At 37.5% G+C, this 24162-nt stretch overlaps 1 protein-coding gene across 1 annotated transcript in view; it reads right to left on the minus strand.

Moving 5' to 3' along the window:
• The window catches only part of cdkal1 (CDK5 regulatory subunit associated protein 1-like 1), a 433346-nt gene that overhangs the window by 4768 nt on the left and 404416 nt on the right, over positions 1–24162 (minus strand). Inside the window, exons 13-14 of the mRNA XM_034058608.3 lie at positions 17691–17774; positions 13351–13515 (exon numbers count right to left, since the gene is read on the minus strand). Coding sequence (XP_033914499.1) covers positions 13351–13515; positions 17691–17774 — 249 coding nt within the window. The remainder of the gene's footprint in view (positions 1–13350; positions 13516–17690; positions 17775–24162) is intronic.

Below are 24162 nucleotides of genomic sequence, written 5' to 3' on the forward strand. Positions count from 1 at the left end.
ACTAACAATTTTATTTTTCTAACCAACAGATAGGAAAGGTTCCACCAGTTCTAAATGTTAGGAAAGAAACTTCCGAAATGAACAAGTTAGGAATGTTCTGTAATATACTATTTTCTTTCTTAAATGAAGATTAGGAGAGCATTTTCTGTAATATCAACTCTCCTAAACTTCAGGTTAGGACATTCCATCTCTGAAGATAAGAGAAGAATGTCAGTTTGGATGCTTTTGTAAAATGGCCCCTGGTTTACAGTCTATCTTAGATTACTGGTGAAATGAATCCAGCATTCTCAGCTCAGCTCTCAACAGAATGCTGACAATCAAGAACAAATACCCTGGATAAAGCAAGCGTGAGGCAGAATGATTTATCCCTGAGAGACTAGGGTCTCTGTCAAAGTGTGGGTTGAGTGAGAGGCAGCCCATTACTGAAATTTGCAGATGGGGAGAAATAGGTGAAAATTCTATAGTATAACATGACAAGAGTGTTCTGCCACAATGAATAGTTCACAAGAGGGTAAGATATGTAGTGAACATCAGACAATATCCAATCTAATTTTCTGCAGCCCCAATACCCACATTGAGTAGCTTTATTTGACACCAAGGCAGTAAAAAAAAGTTTAACAGGCTAACTCTCTGCCAGTTTCTAAGGTGAATCTGGTTACATGCCGCCACAAGTTTGGCATACTCATTAAGATAAGAGCATTTCAAGTGCTAGCTGATGCATTAACAGGACTATCATAGCAATGACTTGCTTCTGAAAACCACATTGGAAGGAAACAACAAGCACCTGTCCCTCTAGGTGCTCTACATATAATTTCTTACACAGGTGTGGAGCATCTAGTGTGGGACAGAGGCCTCACCAATTATACACAAGTGCTGTACGAGAGACCACACAGTCAAATGCATTCCATCTATTAACCAGCATGAATGAACTGAGGAAACTCCCTTTGGTGAAATCTAAGCCACCCCTGTGCTGACCCAGTTGTCGTCCTGTGCTCCCACAGAACAGCAGCAGCACTGATGAGCTTTTGTCTGGGTTGCATTCTATTAAAAGGAGCAGTCTTTTATCATGCTCAATACCTTTGGTGGCACTGCTCCAGCAGAAGCAGTGGTTGACTAACAAGATGTAATAAATTATTTAAGCATCTTCCGATCAAATGGATTTTAGATCATTCTCTGAATAATCTCGCCTTGAATAATGCCTACAGTACTACATGTTGTGTGCCTCTGCACAGACGCTTCATTGATCCTCGTCTGTCAGGCTCTGCTCTCAGACTACGGCTCTGTTCCACGCAAGGTACATGGAAATCAAATTTAGTCTGACCAGCAAATACTGCCTGACTGTGAAAAAGGTTAAGCTTTCAAGGACACTGGATTGATTCTTCTGTGTGTATTGGTAAGGTATCCGACTGCTGAACTTAAACCCATACAACCACAGGTGCACAATTCTGGTCCTCAGGTCTAGAGCTTCCCTGTAAAGTTATAATACCAACCATATCTGAATGGTTTACTCCTGGTGTAAACTTAAACTTTCCCATGGTCTACTGTTGGTACCTAACAAGTTTTGTTGTTACACTTTTCACACTTCTGCAAACTGGTCATGTCAAGGGACTGTATACATAGCAATACACTGAAAGGGTGGGCAGCAGCACTGACATCAATCAAATGACATCCTAAAACAAGCATTATAAAAATGGATCAGACTGGTCAAACCAGGGATAGTGTTCTGGATCAGATCCCTAAAGAGAAGGTCATGCATGAAGTAATGAACAGCCAGCTTGTAACATTACAGCAACAACAGGTGATAAAGAAAGCAGCCAAAAAAGGAATACTTGTGAAAACAGTGGCTTGGATTCTGTTAATCAGTTTCTTTGGCATCACATATGTGTAAAACCCCTTGAGAAAAAGCACCTCTGAAAGTTGCTGATGTGGTTAACAGAATGACAACATCGATTTTGATTGGTTGTGCTCTTGTTGCTAACCAATGTGTTTCAGCTATGGAATATGCAGTACAGTGTCTTCCTAAAGATCTGTGTGGGTGCGCAAATGCAGTTACTTGTAGACAAAAGAGAATACATAAACAGGCTAAATAGTGCATGAAGATTTATATCACTTCAGAGATGTCACAGATTTAAAAATTAATTTCTGATATGTGATTTTCTTATAAAGAAACAGTTATGTCCATAATATAGTCGCTGTAGCCTACAGTTCACAAAAAATGAAAGTTCATCTGTTTTATTTAGCAATCTGCTGTGTGCACAAACATTAAGCTCAACACCCAACTAGTTTGCTTCAAGGAAAAGAAAACATTTAAAAATCTTTCCACTTAAGAGTCACAGCTACACTGTATTTCACCACTTGCATCTTTACTTGATTTTATTATTATTATTATTTATTTTAATAGTTAATTTTAAATGACGATTGGAAACCAATGACTACTCTATTTCCTGGTTTACTCTGAGAGACACCTAACATTGGAAATCTGATTCAAAACTCATCCTGTTGGTGTTGTTTTGAAAGAAAATATTTGTTTTTCTTTTAGCTTGATGCATGTTTTCCCAGCTTGTCAAGCAAAGCCATTTCTCCCTCTATCAGATACATATTCACACAGTATATACAGCAACAATTGCCCAGCAGTGGAGAAAACACACACCTGCATTATTATTCTCTTTCTTGCAGACCTTCTTGAATGCACACCCTTCTTTGCATAAATCCATTGAACTTGAGTGAGCTACAGGGTTTTCCATGACATTTCTGCCTGTTGCCTTCTTTCACCTGTACTCAATTAACACAAACTGAATACGTACCTTCACTTGATCTTCAAGGCCTCCTTTCAATATGCCTGCCCTTTACTTGAAGCAATAAATAGAATGATGTGACACTACCTAACCTCTCTAAGGCACGACGAGTGAGGAAGCCACACACTGAGCAGAATGTCTTTAAATTAAATAAAACCAACAGCACCCCACTAATTTCTGAACTGCTGTCAGGGCAAGGTAATTTACAATCAACAACTGAGAACACGCAGCTCTGTTTATTGCATTGCCAGGAATTCTTCCTCAGAACATAGCTACAAGTCATGGCAGTTCAAGTACATTACTGTTTTGTAAGACATGTAGAACATTGCTGTACTGAGGTATGTTTAACTTGGTAATTGTTGTTTATATTTACTCTTAATTGGTGATGTATTGTCTAACTATTTTTTTTCCCCATGGTAATTAAAACATTCTACTGTGGCATTGTCTTCTACGTTCCAAGAAAAACTTCTGACACAGAAAATAACACTTTCCCTTCCTTAGATTTTGGTTCATCATGCACCTAGTCTGTCAATCACACGACACTCTGCAACCAATTTCATCCAAGAGCAAAATTGATCTATTAAAAGATTTAGAAAAACCTAAATCATGCAAAAATCAAATTTTGTAATGCAACATTTTAAAAAAATTACTATGGCACTTGTTTCACCTTTAATGGCTCTAACATAGGGTATATTACATTTGCAGAAATTAACTTCCATATTTACTGATTCATATGTAGGCTCTCTTTGCTCATTTTAAGTTTTTAACTATCCATTTTTTATGTGATCATCTTTAAGCAATAACATCTTTTAATATTTATCACATCTCATAATATTAAACATGCTTGTTAAGGTATCACTCATTAAAAAAATTAAAAAGAATGGTGCAAAGGAAAATGACCTTTAAAATGTGCAAAAGCATGGTATTGGATATAGATGAAAAAAAAAATATATAACCGGACACGTTATTTTCTGCAAATATGGTAGTTCCATTAAAGATGAACCATGTTCCACTGTAAAAATACAATGGTTAAAAACATGCATGTTTATACACTTACAACATAACTACCCTTACCTCTTGTTTTAATGTGTAATCGTGTGATAAAGCCCCTCTCAGCAAAGATTTAATGTTGCTTTTTAAACTAAATGTGGTCATACATCACAAGGAAGGGGGATTCCGCTATGATCTGACCCTGGCTTTTATTCAAATGCAACTTGGCAGCCAATGACGCCAACTCAGCCAAAACATACAGAGCGAAATGACAAGCCCTTGAAATGGCTGACCTTAAAAGTGTGATCAGAATGCAGCGACTATAAATTTCTCTCCCCTCACTAATTCTCTCACACGAACACGCAAACACACACATGCAATCCGGAATTACATATTATCTGCTAAATAATTAAAGATACAAATCATTGGTCCTCCCCTGCCAATTAATTGACAGGATGCTTATTGTCTTGAAGTACTGAAATAAGAAAAATATTGGTAAGCCTAAGATTAGATACATGAAGATTAATCACCAAAGTACCCGCTAACATGGATGGCTCAGCCAAGTTGGGGATATAGGGTAAATCTCTGGGCTGCTGTTAACACAAAACTACTTAAAATAGATGCTTTATATCCTACTTATGCAGCTGATTATTATTACAGATACCTGTACATCTTTATCTATGAACACCAAGCAGTACAAGCAATGGCCATGCTTCACAGGAAGATCTAGAATTCATTATTGCTGAAGCCTAAAGTAAGACTGTGAGCTTAAGCAAAAAAGGTCTGCTACTTCTCAAGCCCAGACATTCTCCACTTCAATGAGTGTTTACCTAGGCCCTTGTTCTGCTTTTTAGACACTGTAAAACATTTTGGGGACTTAATATTCGGAGATACCTTGATGTTTAGTAAGCAAAGGGTCTGCAAGTACTGCTTTTTATGCATATGCTCTGTCCCAATAATTTTAGTGTAGCAACCAACTGAACTTCATGCAGAGTTCCCAGGGTCTGATATTGATATTGATATCAGTGTCTGTGTTCCACTAGGAAAAGCTTCTACAATGGTGTCTGACAAGGCATGTACAACATTGGGGCACAGATGCAAGAACTCAAAGCTCTCTTATACAGTGAGGTCACCACTAGCGCAGCACCAGCCAGAGGAAGTCATTGACAACACAGATTGGCTATGACTCAAGCAGAGTGAAATAATAAAGCTTAAATCTATATTATGGAGCTGGGCTACTGTTTAGTCACACTTCTGCAAAATCAATGCAAAGTGGAACACTTGATTAATTAAAACTTTTTTCTGTCCCCACCACCATTAGCCACACAGGTCTTTATTGTGGTAAGACTATCAATGTTTTTAATATGTGCCACTTCCTGTGTTCACTGGTGACACGGCTAAAAATCATTTTAGCGGTGAGGCTACAACATAGCTGTCTCTCTCAATTAATAAAGCAGGACCTAATGTGACTACTTGGTAGAAATTATCTTCTAGATTTCAGCCCAAATATAAAGGAGCATGTGCGTCTGTGTGTTTGGCGTACATATCTGGCAACTTACATAGGCCCTTACATGCATGCACACACTCACCTTGCATAAAAGAAATAACACACGATACGGTGTTCATATATGGTCCAATATCCGCATGTCTAGGGGTGATGTTTGGCATGAAGTGTAGCCTGCTGATTTTGGACAATATCTGAACTCCCAGCAGTATGTTATTGCGTTTATAAAATAGCACCCTCCACCCTACCCCTCCCCTTCCAAAGTGAACTCGTTGTCAAATAAATCAGTCAGAGTGGTTCTCAAAGTTCCACGCAGTGCTAGTGTGGTGACATATTTGTACTGGTTAAACAATGAAACTGCTCCCTTTATTCTTGCTTAAAAAAAAATACATTTAGCATAATGCCTGATTTTACAGAATTGCATAAAAATTGCAAGAAAAGAGAGAGCAATCTCATTGGCTAAGCAGTGTTTACCAGTTAAGTGTTAGCTGCCTTCCCACACTCAAAGAAAGTCATGAAATGACTACTATGTGCGGTATGATTATGTTCATGTAATTCACTTGAGGCTCTTGTGTGTGAGCATCACCTTGTCATAACATGCAGCACATGTAGCCTCTAAATGTGGAATAAAAAAAAAAAAGTTCAGCTCTTTTTCCCTGGATAACACATGATACAAAATAATGCCCCTACACTTTATGGAATATAAACTTTAGACCAATATATAGAGTCATATAGTAACTAAAAAGTAGAACAAAAAAAATGTGTCAAAAGAAATCACAAATACACTCGCAGAGATTTGACAATTATAACTACTGGTAATTAGTGTTTACAACAAGCAAATCTCAAATTTCCCAATAGGCCATATCTTGCTTGGAACATAACACTCAAGGTTATCAGAAACCCATCTTATCATTTTACAACAATATCATCTAACTCTGTTACTGTGTGTGTGTGTGTGTATATAGTGAAATATGAAAAATGTCTACAGCTCAGCAGCATTAGTAAACTTTGAAAGCATTAAAGAAGTAAACTAAACTAGCGCTTTACTGATATTACCTCTTTACAAAGTTCTCTTTTTACAATCACTGATTGTAAAAGTTTCACAAAAAAAAGACTTTTTAGATTGGTTGAACATTATGGAACAAAGACTGTCATTGGATCAAATATTTTGCGTGACTGTCGTCTACCAAGAACCTGGCTCTAACTATCAGTGACTGGCCTAACCACAGTTCAAAAATTTTCTCTTTGTTTAAAGTCCTTACATATTTTAGGTGGTGTTTAATACCAGTATTAATGTAGACCCTATTTATTAGATTTTTTTTATTATCTCAGTATCTTTTATTTAGATAGACAAGTAATTTACCCAATGAGAAACCTGGTTGTCGTTGGCAGACCCAAATAAGTGATAGTGGAGGAGGGCAGAAAGAGAGATAGAGATAAAATTGAATCGTCTATAATCCCATTGTAACAAGTGTTCACTGTTAGCACCGTCTTTTGTTTAGTGGTATAATTTCTTTGGGGCTCAGATCACAACCCAACCCGGGTCAGTTTGTCACATCTAGAAATGTTCTGTTAAGTGGTATGTTTTGGATTATAGCTTCAATACTAAAACTTAAGCAACGATGGATAAAAAATAAAACATTGCTCAGAAGCACCAAGTCCAGGACACATTAAAGAATAGGAGAGCACTTGAACAACTCAGAATACTCAGAATACCAGCCATTCTTTCCTCGTCATTTAGTGAAATGAGCATATTCAAAAACTGCACTGCCATGTAACCCCAAGGCTATAATTTAGTTCCTTCAGACCATCACAATTTTCTCAGTAGGGTTTTTACAGGCTATATTTTTGGCACTATATTCCAGACGTAATGACAGCTTCGATTCTGTTCCAGTGCCCTACTTTACAGCTTGCTACAATAGAAGAAAGCACCTGGGGTTTTTAAGTAGCAACATTTTAGCCTTTAGCCAAACTGGTGCCATGTGATACATGGTGGAGTTTCTGCATGGGGTCCTGTCTTCTGTTTTACAATCTGTCAAGCTCAATTGCTTTTTTAATTTCAGATGTACTACTCCAGACTTCCCTCTTTCAAGCTGTCATGTAATTTACTATAGAGGCACTGTAGAAAGAGTGTTTCTCCTACAGTAAAAGGGAACATACTCTGTGATTATGCAAATGTTATTAATAGCTGTCCAAAAAAAGTACGGGTTTCTTTAAACAATTTGAAATTATATGTCTTGATACACTGTCACTATTTTCTTCCATCTGTTAATCTGTGACTACATGTTATTTTTCAGAGAAGCACCTCTGAACATTTGTACTGGAGAAAAGGACATCAAATGATGTTCAGAAATGTGATACACATTTTAATTTCACACTCCGTCAGCTTTTACAGCTCAGGTTCAGCGGAACATAAAAAAGGCACTGGCAGGCAGACATGTTTACCAAGGCACAAAATAGAGGTCTCATGACATAATGTTTTTAATTTCAAAGTGCGTTTTCTGTTCTTCTGGCAAAAGGCTACAATTGACAACACTCGCCGTTGCTACCCACCCCACCGACACCCCAACACTCCAACACTTAACTGTTATTATTATCACAATTTCTTTTGCTTTTTTATTCTAAAGAGAAGCGACTTTTCAATTAATTTTCTGTCAAGCCATTATGATGTTGGGTGCTTAAATCTGCTGGAGTTATTATTTTGACCTTTAAATGTCCCCTAATAATTACATTTCATCAGTCAAGAGTTGGTGTCAGAAAATGCTTCTTCAGGTTTGTAGTTTGATGAATAAACTGACTTAATGGTGTGTAAATGAACCCTTAAGTACAATTTATCACCCAGGATATCTGTTACTGATTTCAGCAAATCACCATGCTTAGTTTTTATTACACCAGAAATAAGACAGATGAAAAGCAGTGTCAGGTAATCAGTGAGGTTTCTTTTTTAAATTATTTTAAAGGCAGGAGAAACTGCTTTAGCTTAGTTTGCCAAGAATCCCCTTCTTTGTTTCAAGCTGTAAAAAGGTATAAAACTGAAAACAGTATAAAACCAGTATGATACTGAAGCATTATGACTGTAAACTTTCACTAAATCACTATTTCATGCCATCATTATATTATATACATTGATACCATGGTCATTTCTGCTTTTACACATAAGGACATCATTTACTGGTGTATATATATATATATAGTCAAACCTGTATTAAGACACCACTCAAGGGGCAGTCTAATAGTGGCCTCTTAACACAGGTGGTCTCTTAAAAGAGGGCCCATAACTTATGAATTTTCTATTTGTCTCTGACATGCTTTCCTGTAATTATGTATGTCTTACATACATTGTAAAAGCCAGAAGATGTAATATGAACAAAAGGAAGTATGTAATTTAGTAACATTCATTTAGATAATGCATTATTTTGTGAATGTAATGAATGCTTGCCTGTCTCAGGTCACTTAATCCTTTGCAAATTTCAATGCCTGTGTCTGCCTTTCAGGTACGTGTTGATTCATTGCATCCTGAAACCAATGCCAGAATAAGCATAAGATCTTTTTCGATTACCACGCACATTGTTTTCATACTCTTCTAAGTATGGCTTGAATGTTTCGGTGTTTATTTTCCTTTTAACGGTTTGCCTTGATGTCTTAAGCCGCTACATCCTAATTATGAGAACATTCTGTTAAATTAGCGGGAAAGAACAACACAATGCGAAACAGACACATTGGAAGCTACCTAGTTCCCAGGCAAGTGCGAGAACGAAATGCAAGTTAAAGTGGCATCTGGGGAAAGTGATTAATGTTATTGCTTGCTCTCATGTTCGAATAATGAAGACGGTGATACAGAATCAGCAAGTCAATGAGGACATCAAGGTAATGTGAACAAAAATAAAAACCTAAAACTTCAAGCCCTCGTTCTTTCCGTTTCAAAATGCTGTATCTGCATCTTTCTAGTGCCAAATTTTTCAGCAGTTTTTCTGGCATTTACTGTCTTTTAGGGAGGACCTTTTGTTTCTCCACGTTTTCTCTCTACCTTCACAAGAGCGCGCTGTTGTTTTATTGGTTACGGATAAGACAGTTAAAATGGTTACCATATTCCTTTGAATTTAGGACATACCATTTAAAACCATATTTTCATATAACAATAGCCCTGTGTAAGGGTGCTTAATACAGGTTTGAGTCCATTGCTGGGTAAAAGAATTGTGGTCGCTGGTCGCGTTAGACGGGTGGTTGCTTAATACAGTTAAATAAAAGCACAAATATCACTGGGAGGAATTTAAAGTGGTCACTTAGACCAGGTGGTCGCGAAATGAAGGTGGTCACATGAGCAAGTTTGACTGTATATATACAGTGGTTTGCAGAAGTATTCACCCCCTACCAATAATATCACATTTTGTTGAATTACAAATAATGTATACACAGTTTTTCAAACAAACTTTTTTTATTCAAAGCTGTAGTGGTTAAACGGAACACTTATATGAGGAGGAGGTTAACCCTTTGCAGTCCTATGTCGGACCTGGTCCGACATTGCAATTTTCCCTTTTCGGTCCAATCATCAAAAAGACGTAAAAAACAGGTCTCTAGTCGTTTTTTCTCCGGAAAAAGCAGAGAAAACCATTCAATGGCCGAGTGAGACCGATAGGAGCCGAGAGAAGCCGAAAAAAAAAGGGACGTAACGCATGAATACAGATAGCCCCAGCACCACATAGATAACACGGACATAAACAAACAAGATAGCTACTTCCGCATCCAGCGCTCAAAGAATACCACAGACATTTGCAGAGCTTTTTTGAGAAGTTATAGTAATAAAATAATGACTTGGATCGCATTATTGAGGAGTTTGGTGATAAAACGAGTGATCAGGAGATGATTTATCGGTATGTACTACTATTAAGAGGTATGTGAAAAATACAGCGAACAAGGGGTGGGGCGGGGTTGGAGATACAGTACTGAGTGTACTGTTGATATGCAGTGCCTTTTAAACCTGTTTTACTGTGAAAAATAATACTTTTAAATAGCGCGTCTAAATAAATGGACCGCAAAGGGTTAAGAACCTCACAATGGTTTTTTCTTACTTGCTCATTGTGATGTATTGTATCCCTACGATTCTACTCATCCAGTTGAATATCAATCCGGGTTTGTCCAAAAGTTCTGAGTGTTACAGTGGCTTGCACGTGATTTTGGGAACGTGCATGTTTTTGTGCTGACTTCGTTATCCTAGATTGCTGTTGCCAGTTTTGTTCGTACCGCCTTTTCTGTACTGAACAAAAGAGTTCCAGTAGTATATACCTTTAATTGACAGCTACCGGTAAGCCACGGATACCTTTCATAATTTGAATTTTGGAAGTGGCGAGTATATCCCTTCCCTTCCTGTGTCATTTTGAGTATTTGTGCTGTATACCTCCCTTTAACAATCTCCAATTTTTCTGAGAAAATTCTTCTTGAAAATTTATTCGTAACCAAATCGACTACAATGTCTCTGTTGTCTGATGATTTTTTTTTAAATTTGTAAAAATCAATTCGAAATATTACTTTGAAGTACTCGATATAATTCTCAATAACGGTCTCTATAATAAGCAATATCGTGCGAAATTCAGCTATATTTACACTGCTTACCCAAGCATATTTATGTCCTGCCTCTGCTCACTAACATTGGACAGTTGCATAACAAGGGGGGCAGATCTTTGACTGTCCTATTGGTTAAACCAACTCTCGACCTTCAACTGAGGCAGAGAATACCTTCAACTGTTTATGTCCCGCCTCTGCTCACTTATGATTGGACTGCTGCAGAGAAAATGCAGTTCTATTGGTTGATTTTATTTTATATCATTAAGAAAAAAAGAAATTCTGCGATCAACTCTTTAGTTGATTAAAATCGGTCTGACTAATCTGAATAGCCCTAATATTTTTATATATATATATATATATATATATATATATATATATATATATATATATTATTGTGTGTAACATACAGCCTAAATTTCCCACCCTCAATTTGAGGAAAAAATAAAACATCAAATAAATATGCATTTTCAAAGATACAACCTCAATTACACGTATGGAGGCAGTTTGCGGCCGTCTGCTATCACACAGATCATTACAGTTATGTACTGCTTCTCATTTCCAGTCGTGATTACTCACACCTGTTTTTCTCCCAATTTATGAACAGTGGTATTGCATGTCGAAAAATACGGGTGTCTGATCAGCATTTCTGATCTGTCCAAGCTGGTACTGTTTGTTAGAAATGGTGAAATTGTAAAAGCTTCTCTTTGAATTCCTCAGGAAGCTAATGACGATTCTTTGAAAACGGCTGCCTGTATGTCATGGATGATTCTAAATCGTGCAGCAACATTTTGGTTCGTCTTTTTTGGCAGGCTATTTTTAAGAAGCAAAAAATTGTTCAAAAAGTGCGTCTTAAATTCGAAGGAATACGGTGATTGGAAATCCTGGCCTGTGATTGGTTAAATCCTCATCACAGGAGGAATAGATTGAACTTTTTCCCTAACATCCTTACAACACCGGTCAATAGTCTCGGTCTGTCATGTGATTGGTTCACATCAGTTAGTCCCACCCTTTTTCAAAGGAATGACTTTCTCCCCAGCACTCTTCATAAAGAGAAAATGGCTGAATACCGATACTGTGATTTAACAGAAAATGAATTACAAAATATACTACAAAAGAAAGATGCTCCAAACACTAAAATGGTGATTAAAATGTCACTGTCACTGCTTTCTGTCTTTCTGAAATTCAAACAAATTCAACTCGACAAAACAAATGACGGGCGGGATATAAACTGGATTATGCAGCAGTCGGCAAACCAGACAGAGGCTTAGAAAAACTTTGTTAACTATACAGTATGAACTTCAAAAACATTTTCTGTTATTTATTTATTTACTTATGTTGTATCATCTATGTTAAAACAAAACATATGTCAATATTTATTTATAATCAGCTATATTTAAAGACAATATATAAAGTCGTATTTACTATCCAACCTTGCCTTACTTATTTTCTGATTCATATATTAAATATGTACTGCAGACTCAGCCATAGTGGAAAATTAAATGGAAGACTATTGTTACCTCCAGGCTGCAATGCTTTCAGCCTGTGGCTTCGGGCATTATAGCAATACTTCCCTCGGGTCAATAATTTTCTACTATAGCCCTCCTCTCCAGTCCATATTTACTCACTCTCTCTCTCCAAAATTACTATAAAGTTTTTTATTTCTCCTTTGTTTCTTTGTGATGGGTTTATTTACAGTTACCGCCTACTTTGATCTCTATATAATTAGCAGTTACTGTGCAGATACATACATAATTGATAAAATGGGTGCCCAAATTAATTATACACACTTAATGACTTCTCTATAAATGTGTGTTTTTGTGAAGAAAAACAAAACATACCCTACAAAAGTGCACTCTTAAGACAAACAGTTTTTCAAGGCAATAAAGGTTTTGTACTGGATGAATAGCAAAGGGAATGCAATTTTGTATTGAAATATGCAGTTAATTAAATTAACCATTCATTTGGTTACAGTTTTTTCAGTACTGCTATCACATTTAAAAACTGCAGCCTTTGCAAAAGACAAATTGAAAAACTAAACATGTCTGATGAAAAAGCAGCTCAAAATGTATATTGAAGAATAAAAAAAAACTGGTGAGGCACATTAAATGATTACCTCGCAAAAAAAAAACAAAAAAACAAAAAACACATTGAATTTATTCAGTGCACCTTAAGGATAACTTTGTTTGTGACACAATCTAGATCACCAGCATGGTGTGTAAAGCAATTTGGAATTCATTTTCAGTAAATAAACTGCAAACACAGGTCTGCAGTAAAACTAACTGTGCCGGTAGTGGCAAGATTATATTTGATTTTAGACCACAACACTGTAGACTTTTTAGAACAAACAGAAAAGAGTGATGCCCCTGGAATTTGAATGCACAACACCTGTGCAGGAATTCGGCAGTTCTTTATTATTTGAAGGCTCTTTGCAGGCTGCCAGCTGTATGAAGTTCAAATGCAAGCATTACGCAAGCATTACACATTGGAAAATGTACTTACATGGATAAGCCCAGAAACTTCTCCCTTCTCTAAGGGTTTGGCAATGGATGGAGTGAAGACATTGGCATCACCCACTGGCTGTCCCTTCATAAAATGTTTGCCTGTTTCATAAATATCCACCTCTATCATTTTGCCCTTAAACTCAGGCTTTTTGGGGACCAAAACCTGTATAAACAAACACACACACATACAAGGAGTTAAATTGAGCAGAATTATTTTCACAACAGTAGCAAATAAATCAAACAAACACATAAAATAAAATAATAAAAAACAAAACCATAAAAAGTGACAACGGTGACTGCAGGTTGAGTTACAGTACAAAGGAGCTGTATGAAGACAGTCAGTTTTTAAAAATGCTATCAATTTTCCCTCAGTAGTTGAATGTGAAAGCTAGCCTTGAAATACAAGTCAAGATATGAAGAATTTCAGGCCACCCCTGGAAATTCACAAATTTACAAAGCATAAAAATCATCTGGGGTTATTTCAACTGCAGGTTGGGTCAATAGAAAACTTCATTGATTTTCAAATGGCACAAGTTTGTAAATAGGCCCCTTAAATCTATGGGGATCGATAGTGCTGAGTTAGCAATGTCTACTACAATTGACATCACCTGCTTATTTTGTTTATTACTATGGCTTGCCTTGAGAAAGGGCTATTACTGGATTCTGCGTAGGCAGTTAACATATTTATTGACTAGTGAAATACAATTCAAAGTTGGTGCACTATGTCCACTGTTTTGTCATATCAAGTATTTTCACAAAACAAACATTAAACTTTAAAGCTATAGTGTGCAGTGCAAAAAGCACATCATGAAAAATGTTTGGTTATTATCATAACCCTGGTTCCCTGAAATAGAAATGTAACCATTACCGAATGGGTATGTACCTCCTAAAAACCCGAATCCTGAATATTGTATACGAAAGATGCTCTTTGAGCCTGTGATGCAGTCGTGACCCCACCCCCTTTAAATGTAGAGGGGGATTTCCCCTCGTGAAACAGGTCCTGCAAAAATTACAGTATTATTAATCGTGGGGTTGAACCTACTTGTACCCATACAGGGAATGCGTGGACGCTGCTCTGGCATTTTAGAGGGTGTCAATAACCCAGACGGCTTAAATGCAGCCGTTCAGGGGCCAGATCCAGAGCTGCAGGCTCGATGGGTTGGGATGCCATAAGGTCCCCTGTGCCTGACTGAGCAGGTCACGACGCGATGGCAGTCTCCACGGCTGGCTGCTCAACAGCTGCTACTAGAAGCACCTTGGCCTGGTCCTTCCTGATTTTCTCAGCGGGAGCAGGGTGAGCAGTGGGAAGGCGTATAACAGATGCCTCGGCCACTGGTGTACCAAGGCATCTATTCCCAGCGGTTCTCCGCTTCCTATTATGGAGAACTAAAAGGGACAGTGGGTTGATTCCTGGGAGGCAAGGAGGTCTAACTCTGCTCTCCCGAACATCTCCCAGATGAGGCTCACCACCTCAGGGTGAAGCCTCCACTCTGAGCTGCCCAGGCTCCCTTCTGGTGACACTGCCCAGTGCTACGTCTAGGCGTAGATGGGCCGGCTGTTTCCACCAAGAGAGTGGCGGGACACTGTCAATAGGTGGTTGTGGTTCAACATGGGCTGAAAAACCCTGCTGTTGAACCAGGCCTGCAGAATGCAGATGCGCAACAGACCCAATGGAAGGGTCTGGGCTGCCATCAGGCCCAGAAGTTTCTGAACATTATCATCGTGAGCACTCTGTTGAGCTCAAAGAGCTCCAAACAGGCGGCTATTCTGTGCACTCTGGCGTCCGACAGAGTGGCCAGCATGGACCCAGGGTCCAAGCACACTCTGAGATAGGAGGCTGTCTGGGAAAGTGTGAGCTGGCTCTTTGCATGATTCACCGTAATGCCCAAACGTTGAAGGAGGCCAATCACTAGTTCCATGTGGGAGACTGGGCACATATTAGTCAGTTGTCCAGATAATTGAGTACTCTGATGCCTTTGAGTCTCAAAGGTGTCAAGATTCCATGGTTCCATGCACCTCGAGAAGGCACGTGGAGCTAGAGAGAAGCCAAATGGCAAAACATGGAACCAGAAATGTGAACCACAGGTACTTCCTGCCCTGGGCCTGTGGCAGCAAACTCCTAGGGCTGCTGCTTAGCCTTAGGCTTCTGTCTCTGCACAGGGCGGTGGAACCTACTATGAGCCACGGGCCAGTCCCAAACATTCCCTCTGGCAGCGGGCGCAGCCAGCTGTTCCGGTCTTTGAGGCTGCTGGGGCCATTGGTTTACGGACTGGAGGTGGTCGCTTGGGAAGCTGGCAAACCAGCTCCTTAGTGGATTCCCGCACGCGGTGAGAGCGCTGCAGCATTTCATCCACCGCAGGACCAAACTTATGCCCTGGAGTGATTGGGGCACCCAACAGTCGTGCTTTGTCCCCATCAGGCACACGTGCCTGGGAAAGCCAAGCTGCCTGCGTGTGGGATGTAAGGGATGCAGAACGCTCCTTACAGCTGCAGGATAACCTCTTCTCCAGCGTGCGCTTGGAAAAGGGGCACAAAATTTGCAGAAGCTGCGATTAACTAGTTCCTCCTTGGCACGCTCTGGCCCCAGGCAGGAAGAGCATCTGCCATGCTTGTCCTCCATGGGCAGACGGGAGTTGAAGTTGGAAGCAACAACAAGCGAATATCTCGACCATGTTGGGAGACAGGCCTGCTCACAGTATCGTAAAAACAGAAAAAACACAACGAGAAAATACTTTCTCAACAAAACAAAAACGGTAATTAAACAATTACATAAATAATATAAAATGTCTCAGTGTGTAAAAACACATAAAATGTGAAATAAAAATGTAATCAGGAATTGTACTTATCTGAACAAGGCTTTCCTGTCAGGTCAGTCTTGAAAGGAAAAATGGCGCGGAGATCTGTGAGCGCAGTCCTTATGTGCCCTCGGGGGGCGGGGTCACGACTGCATCACAGGCTCAAAATGCAGCTTTGGTATTTAATATTCAGGATTCAGGTCTTTAGGAGGTACATTCCCATTCGGTAATGGTTACATTTATATATATTATCAACCTGAGTGAGTATGTAGGATGCATGGCATTTAAAATAATTTAACTATGTACTTTAAGGGATACCTGGATGAATTTCTTAAAATAAAACTGTACAACTTTCTAATCACTATAGGTATCAAGTTGTGTCATCATAAATGCAGAATTTACAGATATCTTTCTTTATTGCCTAAAGTTCTTGTATACTTTACAGATGACACAATGATTGTCAGAATCAAAGTACGAACTGATTCAACTGAAAACAATAAAGCCACACCAAAACAGGCTTAGTTTGTAGACTTCCCCTTTCTATTGCACAGAAAAGCTGAGAGTTGGCTTTTATACGGCTCACGTTGTCTGTGGAGAGTTTATAATTAACCAAATCCAACTTCAGATTTGCTGCTTTTTTTTTTTTTTTTTTTTTTTTTCTTTTAAACAAAAAGGTAGGATGATTGTACATTTTATTTTTACAAGAATAAACCCTTGCATCTTGAGGCATTAAAATGATAAGATAATCCCTCTGTACATTAGTCCTTTTCAACTGATTAACAAGGACAAGTTTGATTGTATCTAAGAATAGACAAATCAATAACAGGTCAGTGTCTATACATTGTCTGACCCAGGAGGTCTAATGCAAGGCAAAAAAAAAAAACAATTAACATTCACGTATCTTATTTTACGGGCTACTTGCTGCAACAGACTTTTAGGGAAAAGCCACAACCAAACTGAAACCTTGAATTTACTTGTTCTCCTTTAAATTAAATATCTAATTATGTGTTGACTTGTATGCAATTTTATAAGAAAACAAACAATTATTTGTGTGCTTCTCATTTGTATCCATCATGGGAATTGAAGTATTCCAGCAGTAAGGGGAATGGTTGGCATGTACAAGGATTTAATGCCAAACCTTCACAGCGCGATTACTGCAATTTAAAGCCAAGGCGTGACAAAGTAAATAAGTTGGTTGTTGGACGCAATCCATTTTTTCCTGTAGGCCCTCTTTTCCCATTACTGTGTAGAGCACTGGTTCTCTTATTTGCAGTGAAACTTTCATTACTAAGGGAGAACTGTCCCTTCCTTTCAAATTTGCATTTGTATTCTCTTTCTCTCATCTCTGTGCACAGAGGTTTAAACTGTAAAGAGGGTAAAAAGGCAAAGTTACAAAAGCTGTGAATTGTGATTCAAAATGAAAATGCACACATAGATTGTAGCGCCCAGATCAAATGTGATGGAGTGTTGGCATTTTAAAATCATATCAGACACACCGATCATGCTGTACTCAGTGTGCCATACATTATTTCTTTTACATTACCTGCTCGTAGAATTTATTGTGAGCCACGTTATACTGAGCATCAAAGGATTCTTCTGTCACCAAAACATGTTGCCTCTCGCCGACCTGGGGAGATAAACAGCCAGGTTAATTTGTGGTTGTCTCTGTAGCAATAAGTTGTACAATAAGCGGATACCATCAATTCTGCATGAAAGTCACAGACAACTAAAATAACCACAAAGTTACCCATATGTCACGGTACCCAGTCTAGGCAACAAAGTTATTTGCAATCAATCACCATTACCCCAGGGTCAATGCTGAAACAGGACTTTTTAAAGAAAGACAGACATCTGGGACATGAGGAAAAAACGCATTTCAGGGAGGTAGACAGGCAATTAAAACCTTTTTATAACACTCCTAGTGCCATCACTTATTACAGCACACTCATTCCCCCACATCCTTTGGAAAACACCAGAGGTGCAAAGAGGGAAGCAAACGGGCCATTGCCTATAGAAATTGGCACCACAACAATCCTGTTATTAACAGAGCCATGTACAGTAACCTGTCGCGGCAGGTTCTTCATACACTTGTGCTAAAGCAACCACTTTGTATTCCAAAAAAAGCAACTATAATTACAACGGATAGCCATCTTAATTACAAATAACAGAGCAACAACCTAATTAAGTTATTTTCATACTGGGGGGTTTAATCGTGAGGTTTTCTGCAAACTAATTAATGTGAACGATTGATCCTTAAAATATGACATGTCTACCCCAAAATATTCAGTAAGAATAATAACTTTTACAGTCAAATGAAACGCTAGAATACCAGGACAAAGACAGATGTTTTAGTAAATACAATCATCCTTTTTAAACTAATTAATTAACCTGATGACTACTTTTAGATTTATGTTAACTAAATAATATTTAGTTAATTGAGCTTACTTGTGAAATAAAATCCATGTTCCAAACTATAAAAGACAAGTCATATTAATCTTTTTATTATTATATTTGGAAACTTTCCAGTCAAATGGACCTTACAAAAAAATTTATTAAACTAGGAAAGACCAATAACAATTCTACTAATACTACTACTAATTCTACTATTACTACTAGATTCTGAATTGATGGCATTTAAAAATAAATATATCGTCTTAAGAATTTCTATATCATACTAAGCACAATGTACAGATGCAAAACTTCATATTTCTGGTGAAACTCACCAACTGCTCTTCTATGACGTCGACAGCAGTCATCAACAGAGTGGAATGAAAAACAAAACATCCAGATTTTGTTCACATCAAAAGTCTTTAAGGAGCATGACTCATCAATTTAATTGGGCCCTTTCCCAAAGGACAAGCGGATATCAGGAGATCAGAGGGTTTTTGCTGATAACTGTTTATCTTTAAACGGTAATATGCAGGTTTTATTACATTCAAGCTTGTGAAAAAGCTGTCCTGCAGGCTGACAAATCACCTTTAATCTCCTGTTTGGCAAAAACTTGTCAACAGGAAAGCATTCGTTTTTATAAGCCTTTGAAGGAGTATAGAAGGGTACAATTACAGTTAGACCTTGACTGAGGGTTTCAAAAAAGCAACCTAAACGAGAGCTTTGCAATAATTTTAGCGATGTAAATGTTGCGTGAAATCTTTAACAGGTTTACACAAGTTGCTGCTTCAGGATTTTTTTTGCAACCCTTTAGTTTGCATTACACTAGTCTGCATGTGCATGGCTTCCTTCAATGCTGTTGAAACTTAGTTTGCACCCAAATAATATTTAAGGAGCACTGTAAAAACCATTGCAGATGGGTGGATGGCTTTTTTTCCCAACATACATACAAAAGGCCAAGCTTTTTGCAGTACACATCCCCTCACTTTTTGGCTGATTAAGCGCTAGCTGCATTTTCAAAATTCAACACAAAGAATGGTATTAACACAACAAATGAAAAATATGTAATACTGGCGACAAAGAAAATAGCAATATTTACGGTCTGTTTTTTATGCATTATTCATCTCTAGTGTAGGCTCCTCAATTATCACATCTTAATAGCCTCATCTGCTGGGAGAACACAGGCAGAATCTGTTGATGTTTCTCTCAAAGCTGACTGACTGCCTGTAAATGTCTCCTTTTACTGAAGAACAGCACAGTTAATTGTCAAGCCAATGTAAAACATCCACCATCCTAACACTGTTATTGGGGTGGCTGCGGAATAAAAAAGGAAGGTAAGACTTTAAGGATGTTACAATTCATGGAAATGTACTTTTATTGTAGAGACAACACTTTATAGCATGACTGTACAATCAACTTGCTGCATAGATGTTTCCCTTTTTACAAACAAACTTAATTGGAAGTCTCCATTGCACTAATGTGGACTCCTCTTAGCATATCTTATTTTTTGTGTTTTTGCAGGTCAGTCAAAATGGAAGCACAATCCCCTTTCAAATTCCATGACACTTAATCAATTACCCAACGTGCATGACTACTCTGTCACTCTCTTATCTTTGCAGGCTTCCCAGACAGACGCATGATTCCGCTCTGATTCCGCCCTGATTCCGCCCTTCCAGCTGCATGCGAATAACAGTATTATAAACATCGAGAGAGCCTGTAATTCAACAGCACTAAATACATCAAAATACCATAATTTGTACATATACTGTTTATTAAAATAAAAAAGTAAAAGTTAAATCAAAAGACGGGCTTCTTTGCAGACACAAAGACGGGGATTGGAAGGTCATTGAGACCGAATTCCCCTCTCACTCCCAAAATACAGTAGTCTGTTCAGGGCAAGACGAAGGCAGATAATTGTGTGTCGAAGCTCATTAATTTCCTGCCCCTTATGTACAACTAACTGCAAAAATAATCTCAGATTTCTAAAACACATTCATAATCATATTATAGAAGAGAGCTTTACCATAACTAAAAAAAAAAAAGCTGAAGGCCAAGATAAAATACTTCCAACAGGTCTGCTAGGAGAAAATAAATGTAGGGCTACTAATTTTCCACTGACGGAATCGTGGAATTATGTATTTTGGGAATGGAAAGACAGAGCTAAGACATTTTCTGATTAGTATCCCACCATCCTCGTATAGATATTCTGCAAAATTTGCTGTCATTTGATTGATCATGTACGAGTCAATACCATTGAAGATCATATTGCCAGTTGTAAACACAGAGAACAAGAAAGCAAAAAAGACAGCAACAAAAAATGGCAAAGCACTGCATTCTTCTGTGCTGAAAAACTTAGACCCATGGTACTGCGCTCAAGACGGAGCTTTTCCGAAGTAAGTAAGCTAAATCAATTCCATATTTAATTATTGTTTAGTTTATTTCTTTCCATTCTACCTGCAGTTAACACTAGTACCATCGGATTTTCGAACTACCTAGAACCGCCACGTGGGTCACTTTGACCCATACATTTTTAAACTGCTTCATTATGAAAATGAAAGACATACTATCGGATACAACTGAAAAGGTTTATTCATGAGCATCATACCTAACATTTGCATCGCAGAAACACTGTATTTAAATGGACAATTAAACATAAAAGGCTTTATTTTTAAAAAGCACACATACAGCACGACTACAAACAGTGAAAAAATATAATAAAATACAAATTTCAAAAGAAACATGTATGTACATATACCCGTGTGCAGGTGTAAACGGGTATATACATACAAAACTATAAAACCGAAATCATTGTTTCTAATACTACATGAAAAGAAAATATAGCACTACTTCCGGTATGACGGCTGCATTGTACTCTATGGAGGAGCGTACGCGTCTGCCAGCTGACTGCCTGCATCCAGGAGCTGTGTTGAATGTAAACAGAGACGCAGTTCCATTGAACACTATTGTGTAAACACATGTAAACTGGTACATACAAACCTGTAAAACCAACATGTTTTTTTTTTCTTCTAATAGTAATATAAAATATATATATATATATATATATATAACATACGTTTCATATTAGGCACATAAGTTGTTATCCAACCTGTCATTTCAGTTTGCTGTATGCATCTGAGTGCAGCTTGCCGTATTCCAAACAAAATAACTACTTTCAAGGTTAAGTATTTCCTTTGGGTATATTCCCAGTTGCTTTGTGGAACAAAATGAAGGATTGTTATCTCCCAGGTACATTGAAAAATAAGCAACTAGGCTTTCACTGAATATGCATCTTGACAAATCCACAATCATAGCAATCTCTGTCTCATAGTCAGTCTATAAACAAAGGCTTGAAATAATAAAAAAAAAACACATGTGCTAGGAGGAGGCGGCGTGTCTTGTTTGCTGCACTTCCAAAAAAAAAATGAATATCTTACATTATGTTAATAAAAGCAGCCATGTCACATTGACCCACGTGGGGGTTCTAGGTAGAACTGTTTATAATTATCATTTTTGCGATTCTGGCTATCAAACGCCATCTGGATATTTAATTCATATATTTAGGCAAAGTCAAAAACGGACATACACATACGATTTACATCGGAAGAGTAATTAACATTTTAATTCCAAAATGGGCCAAATTGACCCAGATGGCGGTACTAGTGTTAATAAAGCTATAATTTGCAATGTTAAACCATGACTGTTTCTTAATAAAATTGTATCATCTGACGATGAAGAAACAAGCTCAAAGTTATTTATCTAGCTATACATTATCTAGCTATACATTCCCTAAAGGAAATTGATGGCTTTACTGTGTAAGGGATGTAGTCACTACACTACACTACACTACACTACAATTCAATTCAATTCAATTCAATTCAATTCAATTCAATTCAATTCAATTCAATCTGGAGACACACCTCTTGTTAAATTTTTGAAATATCAATGCAAAATTAGCAAAGAAACAATATATAATTATTACTGTATATGCATAAACTGATGTAATCAATTTAATATGCATAACAGCTCCACATGTATTACAGTGTTTTTTTTTAAGCTTTCATAACGTCGATGAATCGATGCATCAGCTTTTTTGGAGAACAAAATATAATCGATAGTGAAAAATTAGGCATCGCCCCAGCCTTAAACATTATATGAATATACGTGGATAAAAAGTGGTAAAAACTGAATTTTTTATTCTCCAGAATGGAAAATCAGCAGCCCTATGTACAAAAAAGAGTCCAAAAAAAATATTCAAACCTTGAAAGACTCTGCATGATTATGGGATTTCAGAATCCAGTGACATCAACTTAGAACTTTTCATATGCACTACAATCACATCAACAAAAAAATCCACTTATTATACATGATAAAGCTATGCCTTTATCATAAAAAAATTTGTTCAAATGATGGATTTGATTCTGCATTACAAAGTCTCCTACACAAGCGACACTCAATTGGTCTCTTTCACTCTAAGCGTGCAGAGTGTGAATGCAAAGAGGATACGAGAGAGGGTTCTTTATGTAGCTTAGGGTCAAGGTTTTCTGGCTGGATACTGAGGAAGCGTTTCTTGACATCCTCTTCCAGCACCGTACTTCACCTTGAGTCTCCCATTCTTATTCTTCTTGCTAAGACAATGAGCTTCACATCAATAATGGTAATAATGAAAAAGCAGCACAAAAGGAGCTGAAGCCTATGAACAATAAAATGCTTTACACAAATATGCATTACCACTGAAGTATTGAGCGATTTAAAAATTAATTTTCAATTTACATGGTAAGAAATATTATTGTATTCTCATGAACTGCTGCAAATCACAACATGTTTTAATGGTTTGCCTAAGAGCTGGGTGTTTTTACTTATTGTATTATAGGTATTTGAATAAAGTACATTTGAGTCAGAAATCTTTTTTTTTTTTTTTTAATTGTACTGTTTATTGTATTGTAGTGTAGCCAATAACATTTACCTAAGTATTCAAAATACTTAGTTCTGAGTGCAGCAACAAAAGCAGTAAACAAAACTGGATTTGTTTCTTTGAGAAATACCAGAGAGTATAGCATCATTATTTAGTAAAGATTTATGAAATTCATGGGAATAAATTAAGTTTGACTATTTTTATTTTAGGTTGATTTAAGGGTAAACTAAATATGTCCCCAGTGCATTCTCAATCTAGTTTGATTTAGTGCAGAATTTGATTTAGTGCAGAAATAAAATAAAATAATAAACAATAGGTGAGAGACCACCAGTGTCTAAGGTGTGATCATGTCAGCAAAACAGAAAAATGGAATTGCCAACAGAAACCCAAGTCTTGATACTATAACAAGGCTGCAAGCCCACAAAGAACGTGTTCTTTTTTGACTACCTTGTTGAGATAATAAAAATGATCAGACAATAGCTTACCCTAACCCATTCAGTGCAGATTTAGCATGGGCCACATTGCCTAAATTCATAATACCGAATCACTCCATAAGGAACATCACCAAGTGAATCTGTCCCGCTCTGATGTGCCGCCTATGGTTACATACAAAAATGTTAGAAAAATAAGAGACAATCCTCAAAATATAAGCCACCATTTTTTATGGGCGTTTTTATAATACATGGGATGATTTTAAATGGCAATGCACCTCAAT

The sequence above is a fragment of the Acipenser ruthenus genome, chromosome 3 (assembly GCF_902713425.1).
Source record: "Acipenser ruthenus chromosome 3, fAciRut3.2 maternal haplotype, whole genome shotgun sequence".
Classification (NCBI taxonomy): domain Eukaryota; kingdom Metazoa; phylum Chordata; class Actinopteri; order Acipenseriformes; family Acipenseridae; genus Acipenser; species Acipenser ruthenus.